This window comes from Alosa pseudoharengus, unplaced genomic scaffold (assembly GCF_046254945.1).
Source record: "Alosa pseudoharengus isolate Yale_2024_CS ecotype anadromous, Long Island Sound unplaced genomic scaffold, YU_APseudo_1.1 YU_APseudo_1.1_scf_16, whole genome shotgun sequence".
Classification (NCBI taxonomy): domain Eukaryota; kingdom Metazoa; phylum Chordata; class Actinopteri; order Clupeiformes; family Clupeidae; genus Alosa; species Alosa pseudoharengus.
In genome coordinates, this window is record NW_027468630.1 from 33766873 (window position 1) to 33781056 (window position 14184).

Consider the following 14184-nt stretch of genomic DNA (forward strand, 5'->3'; position numbering starts at 1 on the left):
TTCTCTGTCGCTTGTTTTCATTTGGCATTCCTTTGGCGATGTGTTTAGTGGTTCCTCTTTATTTGTTCAGATTGTGGTCTCAGATAGCACAGTGTGTGTGTGTGTGTGTGTGTGTGTGTGTGTGTGTGTGTGTGCCGGGAACACAACAAGGACACCCAGCTCACGGAGACAGACACATATCAGCGGGCAGACATCATCAGAGATAACACACACAGAGACAAAGATGGAGACGAAGAAAGAGGGTGTGGGGCTAAAGATATGGCAGTGATTCTGGGTGTCGTAGAAAACAAATTGGCTGGATTGCAGGAGGTTCACTCTCAAAAGCCCCAGAAGCCTTTATCAGAGGCCACAGTCACAGTTTTGTCTTACTTTGTGAACATTTCTAGTGATTTCATTTTTCTCACTCTTCCTTTTCTCAGTTTCTTTCATGTCTGGTGCTGGAGATTCCGAGGTTTTCACTTAGGCCGTGTTCTTGAAGGCGCCAGTCAGAATACCAGCAGCACATAAGTGCTCCACTTTCCACTGGCGCTAATCCACTCAAAAATGTCACGCAAATGAATGGTAAACACCACATCCCATTTCTGCTCAAGAATGCCAGACCGACCTGTATACACAACAGCCACCTCAAAGGGGCATTTGGAGAAGCGGGGTCTCCTCTCGTGTTATTTCAGTCAGCGTTTCGCTCACTCACACTGCATGGGGGGGACAAAAGCTAGGGAGGAGGACGTCGAAACCTGATCCTATGAAGTAGTCGATCGTCTCTCCTTGCCATCCTTGCCCCCCCCCCTTCCCTCCCCCCAAAAGCAGCTCCCACATCCATTAAGTTAATGAGCCCTGACAGCCTGCAGTCGGTCTGCTGCTAATGGTCGTTAAAGGCCCCGTCTTGAGCACGTTCTCTGAGGAGGAGCTGACTGCCTGGCTGGCTGAGTGACTGGCTGTGCTGTGTGCTCGGTTGTGGCTGAGGGGGCCGCTCGTGTTTCACAGCCCATAGATCAAAGCCTGACAACTGCTGGGACGAAAAAAAGCCTTCCCGAGCATGGAGACGTGATGCAGTCAAAACAAGATTAGGGCTTTCTTCATGAAGAAAATGTATCGGGTGCAACACTGCAATGCAGAGCGGGCCAAACCTGAAGCCCAAACATCAGGGCCTCCCCCCTTCACCACTCATCAGCCTGAAGGGCCCACTGTCTGCAGGAGAACTAATTGGGTTCCAGGTGAGCTTATGAAGAGTAAATGTGAATTTACTAGTATTTAGTTCATTCACTGGTAAATCAGACATTGGCTATAGTGGAGAGACTTGTGGCACGACAATCTGTATTGTTATTTGACCTACATGTTTACAGTGTTATTCATCTCACACACAGTAGGCTGTCTCTCAGCCCTGCGTTTCCAATGCTTGATAGAGGCTTGTCTTGGCTAATGGATGCTCTAACCTGGTAGTGACCTCCCTACATGGAGCAGTCCTCGCTGGTGCCATCTGGAGTGTCTCGGAGTCCCACCTGAGGGGCTTTTCACAGCAGACGAGATTAGCTCGCAGGTGTGCGCTTAGCCAGATGGATGACATGTGGTGCACAGGGTGAAAGTGAATTTGTCGAGAATGTAAGGACTGTATGCCAGTTGCACCAGGTATCATGTATATGGATCAGATTCTGTGCCACTGTGATCACGGGGGTTGACTTATATAAAATTACATTTACATTACATTTATCCATTTAGCAGATGCTTTTATCCAAAGCGACTTACATAAAGAGAATTAAAATGAACACATCTATTTTCTCTGATATAAGCAGACTCCCCTAAATGCTGTAGTTGCTCATATTAACAGTATTATATCACTCTTGCTCCTGACAGGATGCGGGACTCTCACAGGGTGGCCATTCGTGTGATCCTGCGTATGAAGTACTTTGTGGCAAAGAAAAGGTTTCAGGTGAGACCAAACACATTTGGGACTGTGCTCTTGCTTTTTTATTTGATACCTTCATTTCTCTCTCCCTTCTCCAGCTATCATTTGTTTTCAGACTCCTTTTTCTGCCATCCCACTCCTCATCCCACTCCTCTGTACACAAACAGCATACCACTGGGCACACACACACACACACACACACACACAGTGTTTGTCATGTGTCACCACCATGTGACAGCAGCGTCGCCGTGGTGTTTTGCAAACAGAGCTGGAGTGGCTTAACATAGATCACTTTTCTGTTGTTTGCAGCAAGCACGCAAGCCCTATGATGTACGGGATGTCATCGAGCAGTACTCTCAAGGCCATTTAAACCTCATGGTGCGCATCAAGGAGCTGCAGAGGAGGTAGACACCCTGTCTCACGCCACCCCACACTGCCCTTCAGGGCCTCAGAGTAATGAGGCAATTATCTGCAATTCGCAGCAAGTACCAGCCTCACTTTGATGGATTTCATGAAATATTACTTGAGGGCTTGTGGAATGGAATTAAATTACATATCTGAAACTCCAATAGTATATGAGACAAGTCTGGACTTGCTGTAAATAAATATTAGGTCAAGATCAGGATAGATGTCTGGTGGTAGTGCCATGCTGTGGGCTTCTCAAACCTACACTTAATACATACAGTATTACAGAGGGTGCAAAATGCTAGTGTATGGGGGTTACATTTTTGAGTGATAACATGCCCTAAACGCGATACTTTGTTCTTGCAGATTGGATCAGTCACTGGGGAAACTGTCTCTGTTTCAAACCAGTTCAGGTACTACCACATCTCTCCCTCAAATTCCCCATCTGAGGGAGGTCATTAGAAAGGCCTCAGGCCAAGATACCAATGGAGTCAGATGTGCTCGTTGGGAATCTTAAAAGCAAAGACGTCTGAGCATTCTCGTGACTCAATGACTTAATCTTGCATTAATGGTAATTGGTGAATGTAGAGAAGAAAGAAGACTGATAGCAACATGTTTTTCTCCATTTGAATCTGCTATTAAGCTCTTGTTTGTTAATCTTCCTGATAAGTGTGGTTAGAGAAACCTTGTCCATTTAAGAATTGTCCCACTTTCTGTAGAACGGGCTAAAGACAAAGGCACCAACACTATTGGCTCCAGACTCAACAGAATGGAAGATAAGGTAAGCTCTTCAGGAATGAATGTCATCATTGTCATTTAACCTTGTCTGAAGAGTTCCACATTTTTAACCGGTCAAACTGCACACAATAGCATAGCACAGCGTGGCATACACAAATTCTGTGTGCAAATTCTAAGTCAACTCCTGAAATCCCACATGATGAAGGCATAAGGGAGGCATAGAGGAACCTGAGCATTAAGAGCCCAGCCAGCTCTATCCTCCTGCTGGCAGCGCTCCATTATTGAGATCATTCTGGCAGATGATGGTGACTGGAGGCACCAGCTACTTGGATTCTCTCAATCTTGAGTGAGACTCCCCTATAATCAAGAAACTTACCGGAGGGTAGTGTGGTTTAGCCACATGGGTTCTGATTGTACGACAAAGGTTCCATGTAATTATATCATGAGGCTAATTCCAGGTTGTCATACAATATTAACTTACTCTGCACACTAATATTGTTATTAATGCTGCTGTCAAAGTTTTCTATTAAAAATATAATGTAAATGTATAAAACACTGGGCAAGAGTTAAAAGTTGATGAAAACATACTGTAAGCAAAACCATGAGCTTTATTCCTATAGAGAACATTATGCAAGACATATAATATTTAGCGTATAATACCACTTAAAGAGCTACATATTGCACTGAAATAAACTGTTCTTTTTTACTTTCAGTGGCATATTATTTTATAATATACTGTACATCCCAATGAATTACTTCTGCACTAGGTGCAGGACCACTGTGAGACATGTTGGCCACTAAGTCTGTCGGTTACAGTGTATGTGCAGAATTACAAGTACTCTCCCAGGGCTCTCATCAAATCCTATGAAAGGAAGGAATTGTGATGTGATGAAGATTTCCCGACAAGAGCTCTCTGCAGTCATAATTACCTCAACCCTTAGATACTGATGCACCAAGCAGAAGAATTAGCCGTTTCCTGTTTACAACAATTTGCAGATTCTCGTGATGGCAGCCTGAGCAGTGAGACAGATGTAGGAAAGATACGCTCACTGTGTGACATGCAAATAAGCACACATATTTACTGTAAATAGACACTGTGTCTACAGATTTATTGGACGATGTTTGCAAAACGGTTGTACCACTGGACTAATGTTGTTTGCTAAACGTTTTTACTGGCTGACTACAAGGAGCATCTACATTTTCCATTGCACTGTATAAATGTTTATGATAATACTGTATAACTCAGTAACCAAACTTGTGTTTGTCATGTTTACCTCTACTGTATTTTCTGAGGCACTGTGTCCTCTTGATTTCTGCTCATGTGCCACCCTGAAGCATTACATGTTGGTACACTTTGGTTGCACGGCACTGTCGTAAAAGCATGCACAAGCTTCTAATCTCTTGTGGATACACTCATAGCATTGTCCTTCTTCAAGCAAGTTTTTTCTCTGGCTATCTGTCTCTGTGCATCTCTTTCATACACACATGGTACACACAGATGCACACAGCTGCACACCCATATGTGCACACACACTTCACTTAGACATCAACACACACACACACACACACACACACACACACACACACACACAACAGTATGGTTTAGAGATAATACAGGCTACAGTTTTCTTTTGTTTACATACTGAGAAGCTTGAAAATGCCCTGCGCTGCAGTTTTGCCTCTGAGTGGTGTTTTAATTACAGGGTAACTGTCTATGCCAAGTTTCACTCTTCACAAACATCAGCCGCTCATCCAGACTTTAGTTCATAATGTCAAAAACACTTCACATACATCAGAAATTGCTTGATGGATGTTTAAGGGTTGTGCAACTGACTATTGAGGTGTCAGTATAACATACTATTGAATGGAGGAGTCCCTTGGCATGAGTGGAAACTTTTTTGGATTGGACACATGAGTCCTAAGGCACACACTAGTGATGACAGGAAGTTCAGCCCAAATGGTGTTCCCATCCATTTGAGGTAAACAGGAACAAACAGGCAGGGCTTTGTACAAACACCTCCCAGATCTGCTTTATATGCAGCCACACTTTTTGGAGGGTTGAGCCTTGCTCTGACCCTATGACCCTAATCTCATGTCACTTCATCAGATCAGCACATGAAAACAGCACACAGCAATTAAACTGCTGTGTGTGTGTGTGTGTTTAGTGCTGGGGAAAGACATATTGTGGCAAAATGTTTTCTGTTTTCCACTCTCCCCTCCTCCTCTGTGATTTTGGCTGGGCATCACATTTTATTTATTGATATTTTCAATACATGTTCTTTAAATAAGATTATAAAAATCAAAATGTTCATCTCTACGTAGAGCAAAATGTGTGTTTTTTAGGCTCAACTGTAGGTGTCTTTGAAATGGATTTCACTTTTCAGCTCAGTCCTGTGGCTTGGGGGATTTCAGAGCCCAGTGCTGGCAAGCAGACCAGACTCCGCAGTTTCATGTCACTGGCTTGTTTGTTGTCCCTTTGTGGTTTCAAGTGTGTATATGTGGAGATGTTTGTCTGTGTGGGAGAGCCCTCATGTGTTTATGTTTTAGTATTTGTTTGGGGGGATGGTGAGAGCATATGGCGCTGGGTGTGCAGTCGGCTGGGTCGGCCATCTCTGGTGCTCTGGAACAGGACAAGATGTTCTGGAGCGAAGGCCTACTGAACACATATACACACACACACACACCCACACACACACACACACACACACATTTAGGAATGTATAGTCCTTTGTTCACTTGGCTTGGAATCCACACAACACCCCAATCTTCGGCAAAAGTAGAGATAAAGGCCACACTATCTTCACAGGACCTTGTGTAAGATACTGTATATTTTCACAAAGGCAGATTTCCAGATGCGCCCAGAACAGATGTCTTTTCTTTTTCTTCGTCTTCTGCTTCTGCTTCTTCTTCTTCTTCTTCTATCTCTATTCCAATGTTTAATTTTTAAGCATAGCTGAATATGCCAGGTGAATATGTCCTTCGGTAAATACATTTACACAGTGATTTTAGAGTAGCCACAGTTGTCTAAAACAATGAGCGTAAAAAAGTAGACACTCACTACTGTAACCCCCACAGATCACGCGCATGGACCAGACGCTCAGCCGCCTGGCCGACTCTCTCAACCTCATGCTGGCCGGCATGGGCCAGCAGGCAGGGTCCAGCCGCCGGGGCAGCAGACAGGAGGACAGACTCGGCGTCTCCCCTCACACCCTCAGCGGCCCCGCGCACGCCTACGACCAGCTCCCCGTCCCGCCGGCCCCCCCCTCTAACGAGGAGAGCGCCTGAGGCTGTGTGAATGACGGGATCTTTGCCCCCGGTGAACCCCGTGTGTCAGACGGCGTAATTAGCACAATGATTAATCAAATAGTGTGAGAAAATCAGACGCAGTCTTATGAAATCAGATGCCTGTCAGGATATGTCATATGGAATGTTTTTGTTTTTGTTCTTTGATCAAGTGCTAGCCCAAAATGTGAATACATGCTTTGTAATGCATTTGCATTCATATATGTTTAAGAACCTAGGTTCTGCCATATGATGTGAATGATGTATAGAAATTATATTTTGTAATGACTGAATAATGCCTATGGGAATGCTCCCAGTGGAAATGATTTGAGATATGTAATAACAGAAATAGACATATTCACAAACCTCTGCCTGCATTGTGTGCCTTAAAATTACCCGATTGCCTGAAGACTTTTTAAGTTGTATGTTAACAATTTAAGAAAGTATACTTTGTTAAATATACAGAGAAATATCATTGAACCTCCATTTTATCTGTGAACCTTCTGTTGACAACTCATTTATAGTATTTCAGTTGTAGTTTCCCCCACCTTTTCTCCATACAGAACTAATAAAATTGTTGTTTGTTCTTTATAGAAATTATGTGCAAATGCAATGATGATTTTCATTTCTTTATAAGTTAGAATTTAATATTTTAATGGTCTAATATTTTGCTGAATTATTTCACTGTTTCTTGTAGTTATGTGTATTAAACTCTGTGATTCTGCTCTCACATTCTGTTACATTATGTTCATATATGTTTTGATATGAATGAGCTTTCAGTTCATTTGAAGTTATAATGACAAATTGCTTCCAATAGCAATAAATTCTGTTTCCCAGTTCCATCCCTTGCCATGCATCTCTTTGCAATGTAAGATGTTTCATCACCAAGACTATTCTCTCTCTATGTGTAAGATTTGATATGAAGATTATGTACTCAGTGTGGGTTGACACCTACTACATAAGGAAAAAAAACATGCTCAGTTTAGTTCTGAGATGTTTCCTTTTACCAAATTCAATTTACTTTGTCTTACTGTGCAGTCCGTTAACGTTATAATCCACCTACTTAATTTATTTGGGTGTCTTTTTTCGCAGAAGATAGAAACATGCACAGCCATATTGCACCAGTGCCACACCATCACAACTTAGTCCTGTGCGGCACCTGAGGCCAGAGAAAAAGAAGAGCAGCGGTCCAGTGAAAGAGCGGAGCTCCGAGAGAGCCAGAGCAGGGGCCAGTGAAAAAGCGGAGCTCCGAGAGAGCCAGAGCAGGGGCCAGAGCAGCAGGCCGCGCGTCCTGGCAGCCGTCACTGGTGTGCAGAAGTGCTGCGGCGGGGGCCTGAGCCATGTGTTGGCAGATAAATGATAGGCCTTTGTTACGCGTTTAAAAGGACAGCATCGCCGCCTCATTCACGGGGCCCGCTAAGCAAATGCGAATGGGTCCAAATGGTATTAATTCAAGCTAGTGAACCCATAGAGGTGTACCCAGCCTTGAAGGAGACGTTTGCCAGGATCTCAGAGATGTGTGAGCCAAGCGCTCATGAAAAGAAAAAAAGCCATGTAAAAAAGACAGAGGGACATGGGATGCTTGTGGAACAGATAAAGAGGTGACAGTAGATGTGCTGAATGCTAACAGCACTGCTGACAAAATCACAACAGATGAAGAGGTTACAGAAAATCTGCAATGTGTGTTTTATGTTCTGTGGCCAATGTGTGTGTGTGTGTGTGTGTGTGTGTGTTACACTAAAAGGTTTTATAATTTGCAGTAAGTATGTAGCAAATTGTGGCCATACATGTTGAACTGATATGTAGTAAAAGTTCAGTGATTCATGCAATACTCTAGGAAATGCCTTACAGTATTTCTGAGTAATGATGTTCATGATCAGTGAATGGAATGAATACAACACAACACAAAATGCTTTACTATTTCACAGACAAGTTGGACTCATCCTTGAGCTGAATTCTCCTGTGTATTGGTAAAGTGGACATGTGGCAAGACAGCGGCAGTGCTTAAAAAGTCCCCTGAGTATTAAAAGATAGCTCATATGGGGTGGAACATGGCAGTAAAGCCTTCCCCACAGGAAACACATGACAATCTGGAGCTCATTATCTTGATGTAAAGCACAAATGATGAGGTCTCAAACAGCTGTGGATGAGCATGATGCAACTGTTTGTTTAGCAAATTAAAGAAGTATATGGATCAATAACTCGGTAGATGAGCAGAGAGAGAGAAAGCATCTAATTTTCAAATATTTTCACTAAAAGGTTTAGGGGTGTAAATGTTCACATAACCTGTATCCTTAAGCTAAGTTAAATTGAAATGCTACATAATATACACGTGCCACTGATGTTGGATGAGAAAAAAAAAAAAATTAAGCTTTTAAAATGGGCCTTGTAAGCGGACATGAACTTTAAATGAACCATGAACTTTTAATTTAAACTGACAAACCGTCAAATCTTTTGATCAAGTTTTTTTTTTCCTTGAACTTGTCAAACTGTTGTCTCAGTCAGTTTCTGAGATAATGACAAATCATTTATCAGAGAGACTTGTGAATATCAATGGCAACAGATATAACTATTAAAACAAAACATTATTCATTATTTTAGCTCACTCTTACTTAAATTATAAGAAACATTTATTGCCAAAATTATCTGTACAAAATGTGGCTTTGTGTCTGTTATGGTGCTTCTGTGAGGCTAATGCCATTCAATGCCTAAATGGGGGTTCCATTTCAGATTCTCTAAATTCACCCACTATGTTCATAAAAATAGGGTGCTGCAACACCAAGTACTCAAATGCATTAAAAAAGAACCAGCACGCAAAAACATCTCAGTTATATTTATAGTTTTTGGCCCAAGCAGCACTGAGACAAATCACCCAGAGATTAAGGCTTTATGTATAGAATCACACATTCTTTCTTGTGTGTATGTTTTGCCAACCTAAATTTAGATCTGGTAATTTTTCTGATTCAGCAGTCCCTTTTGGTGGATTTAAATGCCTATTAAATGCTAACTTCTGGGCATATTTGAGATGGAGAGAGATTTCTCCAGCTATACAATGAGATGGATGCAGATGGGGTGTGGGCAGATGGCTGGCTTTTGTAGGTTAATGCACGTTGTTGCCAAGGGCTTTAATGGTGTTTGTAAGTGTTTCTGAAGAGAAATTGTTGAGTGGGGACTGATAATGAGGGCTTCTGTATGGACAAAGCAGGGTTCCTAAGGCACCTGCTTCGTTCATTATGGAGAGAAAACGGCATTTAAAAATCTCCCTATAGCTCGCAGCTGCCTTCATTCTCAGAATAGGGGTGGGTGTTGCGGTTAGCTGCGAGAACCTAATTATTTGTTTTATTTTAAGTGTAGGTGCTCGGCCAACATGGTCCTTTGTATGATGTAGCTTATATTATGAAAAGTTCGAGCATCACAACAACGTTGATTGCAAACACTTTGGAAGATTATTAAATGTAGGAACCTATACATGAATCATGAAGCAAACGATACAGATATAGGACAAAATAATATTTATTTCAATATTAATATAAAAGAATAAAAATAATTAAAATCATATAACAAAATATAAAATAATTAAAACCAAACCTCTCCGCCGATTCAACAAACTGTTTACAAACATACAGTACATAGAACACATCAACAAAGGTTGAATAATGAGAATAAATAAAGTTTAAGTTAATACATTTATAAAGAAAATAATAATTAAATAGGAAATAAACAATACAAAACGCGCTAACATTTAATTTCCATCGCTACGTCTCAGCCACTTCAAACTGTCTTTAAGACACAACACTATAAGCAGCAGTGCCAGTGTTTTGCTACATTTATCTGGACTTCAGGGTCCCGTTCACCGTCCATCCTCCTTCTGGTTCTTCGGAGTGCCATTCATCTGCGCTGCAAATTATGAACTCCTGACAGCAAGGCCTCTGAAGATGATACACATCATGGTTAGTTTAAAAGCCTTCTTGTAAACGTTATACCCCTACTATCTAAAATTCAGTAGCCTGTAATAAAGTAATAGGCCTAAATGTATGACAGTCTATTTGAAGTTGGTTTAGGACAAAGGCAGTTGACTTCATGGGTATAAATACAAATTTAAGTTCTACACTTGAAACATGACGTACCTTTATCGTATTCTTTTACGAAGTGTTTGTTCTGCAGAAACTGGAACACCAAGATTTGGTGATGTGCATTCTGTTTCCTTTGCAGCATATGTGCGTTTTCTTTTGTTGAAAAAATCTGAAAGAAGAACAACAAATATTTAGGATAAGGTTAGGGGTAAGTTCCAAATGCCAGAATTTCATACGAATACTTAAGGCATTATAAGGTTGTTCCTACCTGTGACTTGTGTGGAGCTCAATTTTGACGAGTCAGACGATTGTGTGTTTTTCCTGCAAACAGAAGTCTCTCTAGTCTCTCTAGACGGGCATCCTATACTCCCAGAGTTTACATTTTCATAGCGGTTCTCCTGGTTAATCCCACTGCTGTTAGCAGAGAAAACTCTCACGTTGCTCGAAAGGAGTTCGTTACACACTGACACCTTAGCATCTTTATAGTCCACTGTTGTCGATTCTGGGTTTACCATTTCATTCTCTGATAGACCAGATTGTTTTCTCCCGATTTGCAGACAATCCCGATAGAATGCTGGCCCTGTTGTTGATACATCTTCCCACGCGTAATGGCCTGGTAACGGTGTGTCCTCCTTAAAATTAAAATTCCAGCGACTCTGATCCCGTTCAATAATTTCTCCGAGTTTTCCTCTCAACTCAACGCTTAGCTCGTCGTGATCAACCGGTCCAAATAAGTTCCGACAAACGCCGGTACGCGCGTGCAAAGGGAACGTTCGCCTCGCAACGAGTCGTTCCAAAGTGCCAGAGAGCTGCACGTTTGACATGATGAAGTATAAGTCCGACAGAGGCAAAATATGAGAGGGATCAAGACGATAGTCCCAGAGATACAAATCCTTTCTTATGTGTTTTCCTGCTTACTTCAGTCCCACCACTGTAGGTATCAACAAACATAACTGAGACTCAACCATACGTATTCCTATTTAAGGTTTCAGTGCGTTTGTGTGGGGTGCATTTGGAGAAATCCACCATTGGTCGAAATAAGCCCCGCCCAATAACAGCCTCACCCCTCCCGTGATTCTTACTGAATAAGAATGGTAATTGTTAAGGTGCCAGCAGAGAGGGTTTTATGATATGAATGAAGTTCTATTATCTTAGCTTAGCCTATGAGAGAATTGCCAAGTTTAAGCAACTTCTACCGTTGGGCACACAACAACGCCAGCCTATTTGAATAGATTCATCCTGTTTCACTACAGTATTTCTTTTGTTGGAAACAGCGAGAACAATCATTAATTAAAAATCATAATCCTCATATTTCAAAATAAATAATGCACTTATAAATAATGCAAAAATAATGGACTAATGCACTTATAAATAATGCAAAAATAATGGACTAATAGTCAAGAAATAAAAATATGTTTATTATCAATAAATTACGGTGTAGCCTATGCTACAGGTGACTATTTTAAACCCTGCGAGGCGGGTGGACGTAATGCATTATTTTAAAGAGTTGTAATGCCACCTAGTGGACGAGTGAGATAAATACAGGTTGTCATGTGCGCCAACACATTTACCTAGACAGTCGGCAATTATTTCAACTCGGAAGTCTTTCTTGGGTGGTCGGACGTGTAGATTTGCGGTGTGTGTGTGCGTGTGTGTGTGTGTGCGCGTGTGTGTGTGCGTTAACTAATTGTGCTTTAAAAATACCATCAGCCCTAATGTAGGCTATGTCTTCACTCAAATAGGAAACACCGCATTGGTTGACCAGGGAGTGGTCAAAATGAGATGACGTCTCCCACTCCCAGGTGAACTTCAAGCCTGATGTAGTAATAAGATAAAGGCCGCTGGAAAGAGGACCTCAGATAAATGCTCATGAAGCATCTCATATACTGACCTATCGCAATGCAAAATCTGGATGAAAGTCCCTTGGTGAGTTCTTAATTCATTCATTCCTTCATTCATTGCATTTCTTCACCTCTTCCACACTTTCCTAGTTGGTTAAACTAGCGGCAAAGTAGATCTGGCATTTTGTTTAGAGCAGAAGCCCTGTTTCTGCTGTAAATGTATTTTGAATGGTCTTAGTTAATGGAGGCTATACTCTATAGTCAAGTATAAATCTGTGATGTGATTTGTGTGAATTCTGATTCACACAAGGCAGGTAGAGTGTTTTTACAATATGAATAATGCTGAATAATATGCGGCACAGAGAAAAGTCCCATGCTCATGATCTCACACAGTAGTCCATTCCCAAAATGGGCAATTATACAGTTTATAAATATAGAGAAAATATAATCTCTAGGGCCTTCAGGCATTTCTAGTGCTATCATTAATGGCCCCATTATGCTAAGTTCCTGTGCAATGGCAAGCACCTATATAATACAAAATAAGAGGCATGTGACATAATTTGCTTGAAGTATCTTAAACAGTAATGAAAGACTAAATACAGATAAATTTATTATCACACATATTTTGTGATAATACAATCAAATAAGTGACTTTGAACAAACTTTAAAAATAAAGGGAAAGGACATTTAAACTGTAGAGGAACCATGTATGTATGTACATATGTATATGTGTGTACAGTATGTATGTATGTATGTATGTATGTATGTATTTATGTATGTACATGGTTCATACTCTCTCTCTCTCTCTCTCTCTCTCTCTCTCTTTCTCTCTCTCTCACACACACACACACACACACACACACACACACACACACACACACACACACACACACACACACACACACACACACACACACACACACACAGAAAGACACACACATAACCTATGCAGTGATGTAATTACTATTCCTGAATGCAAATATTAGTTTTGCATGACGATTGGTTGCTGAGGCATCTGTGGCTCACACATCCTGCCTTATTCCCTAGTCAAATAAACTCACCTCAACCCTGCTGCCCCTTTCTCTAAAAGGCTCGGGAGAGGTCATTTCTCTATCCAGAACTACTGAACATGAGATTGTGTACCACACTGGCTGTAGCTGACATGGGAAATAATGATCCCAAAATAATTGCTTCTCTTTAAATGTATGGTAGTATGTGGTTGTGGCACAAGGTACAATGAGGTGTAGCTGTAGGCTATTAGTTAAGCTATGCTCTATGCATGTTCCATTCTGTGGTGAATTGGAAGAAATGCCCTGGGTCTTTATCAACTTACTGTCAAAGTCTTAAACTAAAATACCTTACCTACTACCCACTTATGGCTTCTCATTTATGACAACTCATTTATATGGTACACTGACTTGTAATAAGAGGAATGGTGTCTGACAGTGCAACTGAGTGCCTGGTATTGCACTATAATGTCTGTATACTGTGCAGGAGCATGACTCTTATAGTCTCTTTTGACCCGCTGGGTTCCCCTGGGAGGGTGGTCCGATAGACTTTTGTGGCCTGCACACTGAAAAGTGATGCTTAAGGTGTACCCAGTATGTTGAAAATTGATGCTAAGACATAAATACCAAATCTTAAATCATGTCGCCATTAAACCATTTGTCACCATTAGGTTTATGCCGGATGGAAGTGAAAATGTCTTTCCCATGGTGAAAGAATTCTGTATGTATGTATGTCTCCTTTATCATTGTCATTTCACCATATTGCCATGTATAGTATGAGAGGTGTGTACTCCTTCGTGGCAAGGGTTTCAGTGAAATGAGATGCAAATTGCCCTTCAAACTCACCCATGGAAGAGACCTGACAGAAATGACAATATTTGCATGTGTGTAGAGAATGGAAATATTGTCTGGACGGCACACAGAGACAAGTTCTC

General features: G+C 41.4%; 1 protein-coding gene across 2 annotated transcripts in view; it reads left to right on the top strand.

Moving 5' to 3' along the window:
* Nucleotides 1–7157, top strand: part of kcnq1.1 (potassium voltage-gated channel, KQT-like subfamily, member 1.1) — a 35727-nt gene extending 28570 nt beyond the window's left edge. For both annotated transcript variants that reach the window (XM_076288233.1, XM_076288234.1), the window contains 5 exons: nucleotides 1852–1927; nucleotides 2213–2307; nucleotides 2675–2721; nucleotides 3028–3089; nucleotides 6122–7157. In XM_076288233.1, coding sequence (XP_076144348.1) covers nucleotides 1852–1927; nucleotides 2213–2307; nucleotides 2675–2721; nucleotides 3028–3089; nucleotides 6122–6331 — 490 coding nt within the window. In that variant the 3' untranslated portion in view covers nucleotides 6332–7157. The remainder of the gene's footprint in view (nucleotides 1–1851; nucleotides 1928–2212; nucleotides 2308–2674; nucleotides 2722–3027; nucleotides 3090–6121) is intronic.
* The last annotated feature ends 7027 nt before the right edge of the window (nucleotides 7158–14184 follow it).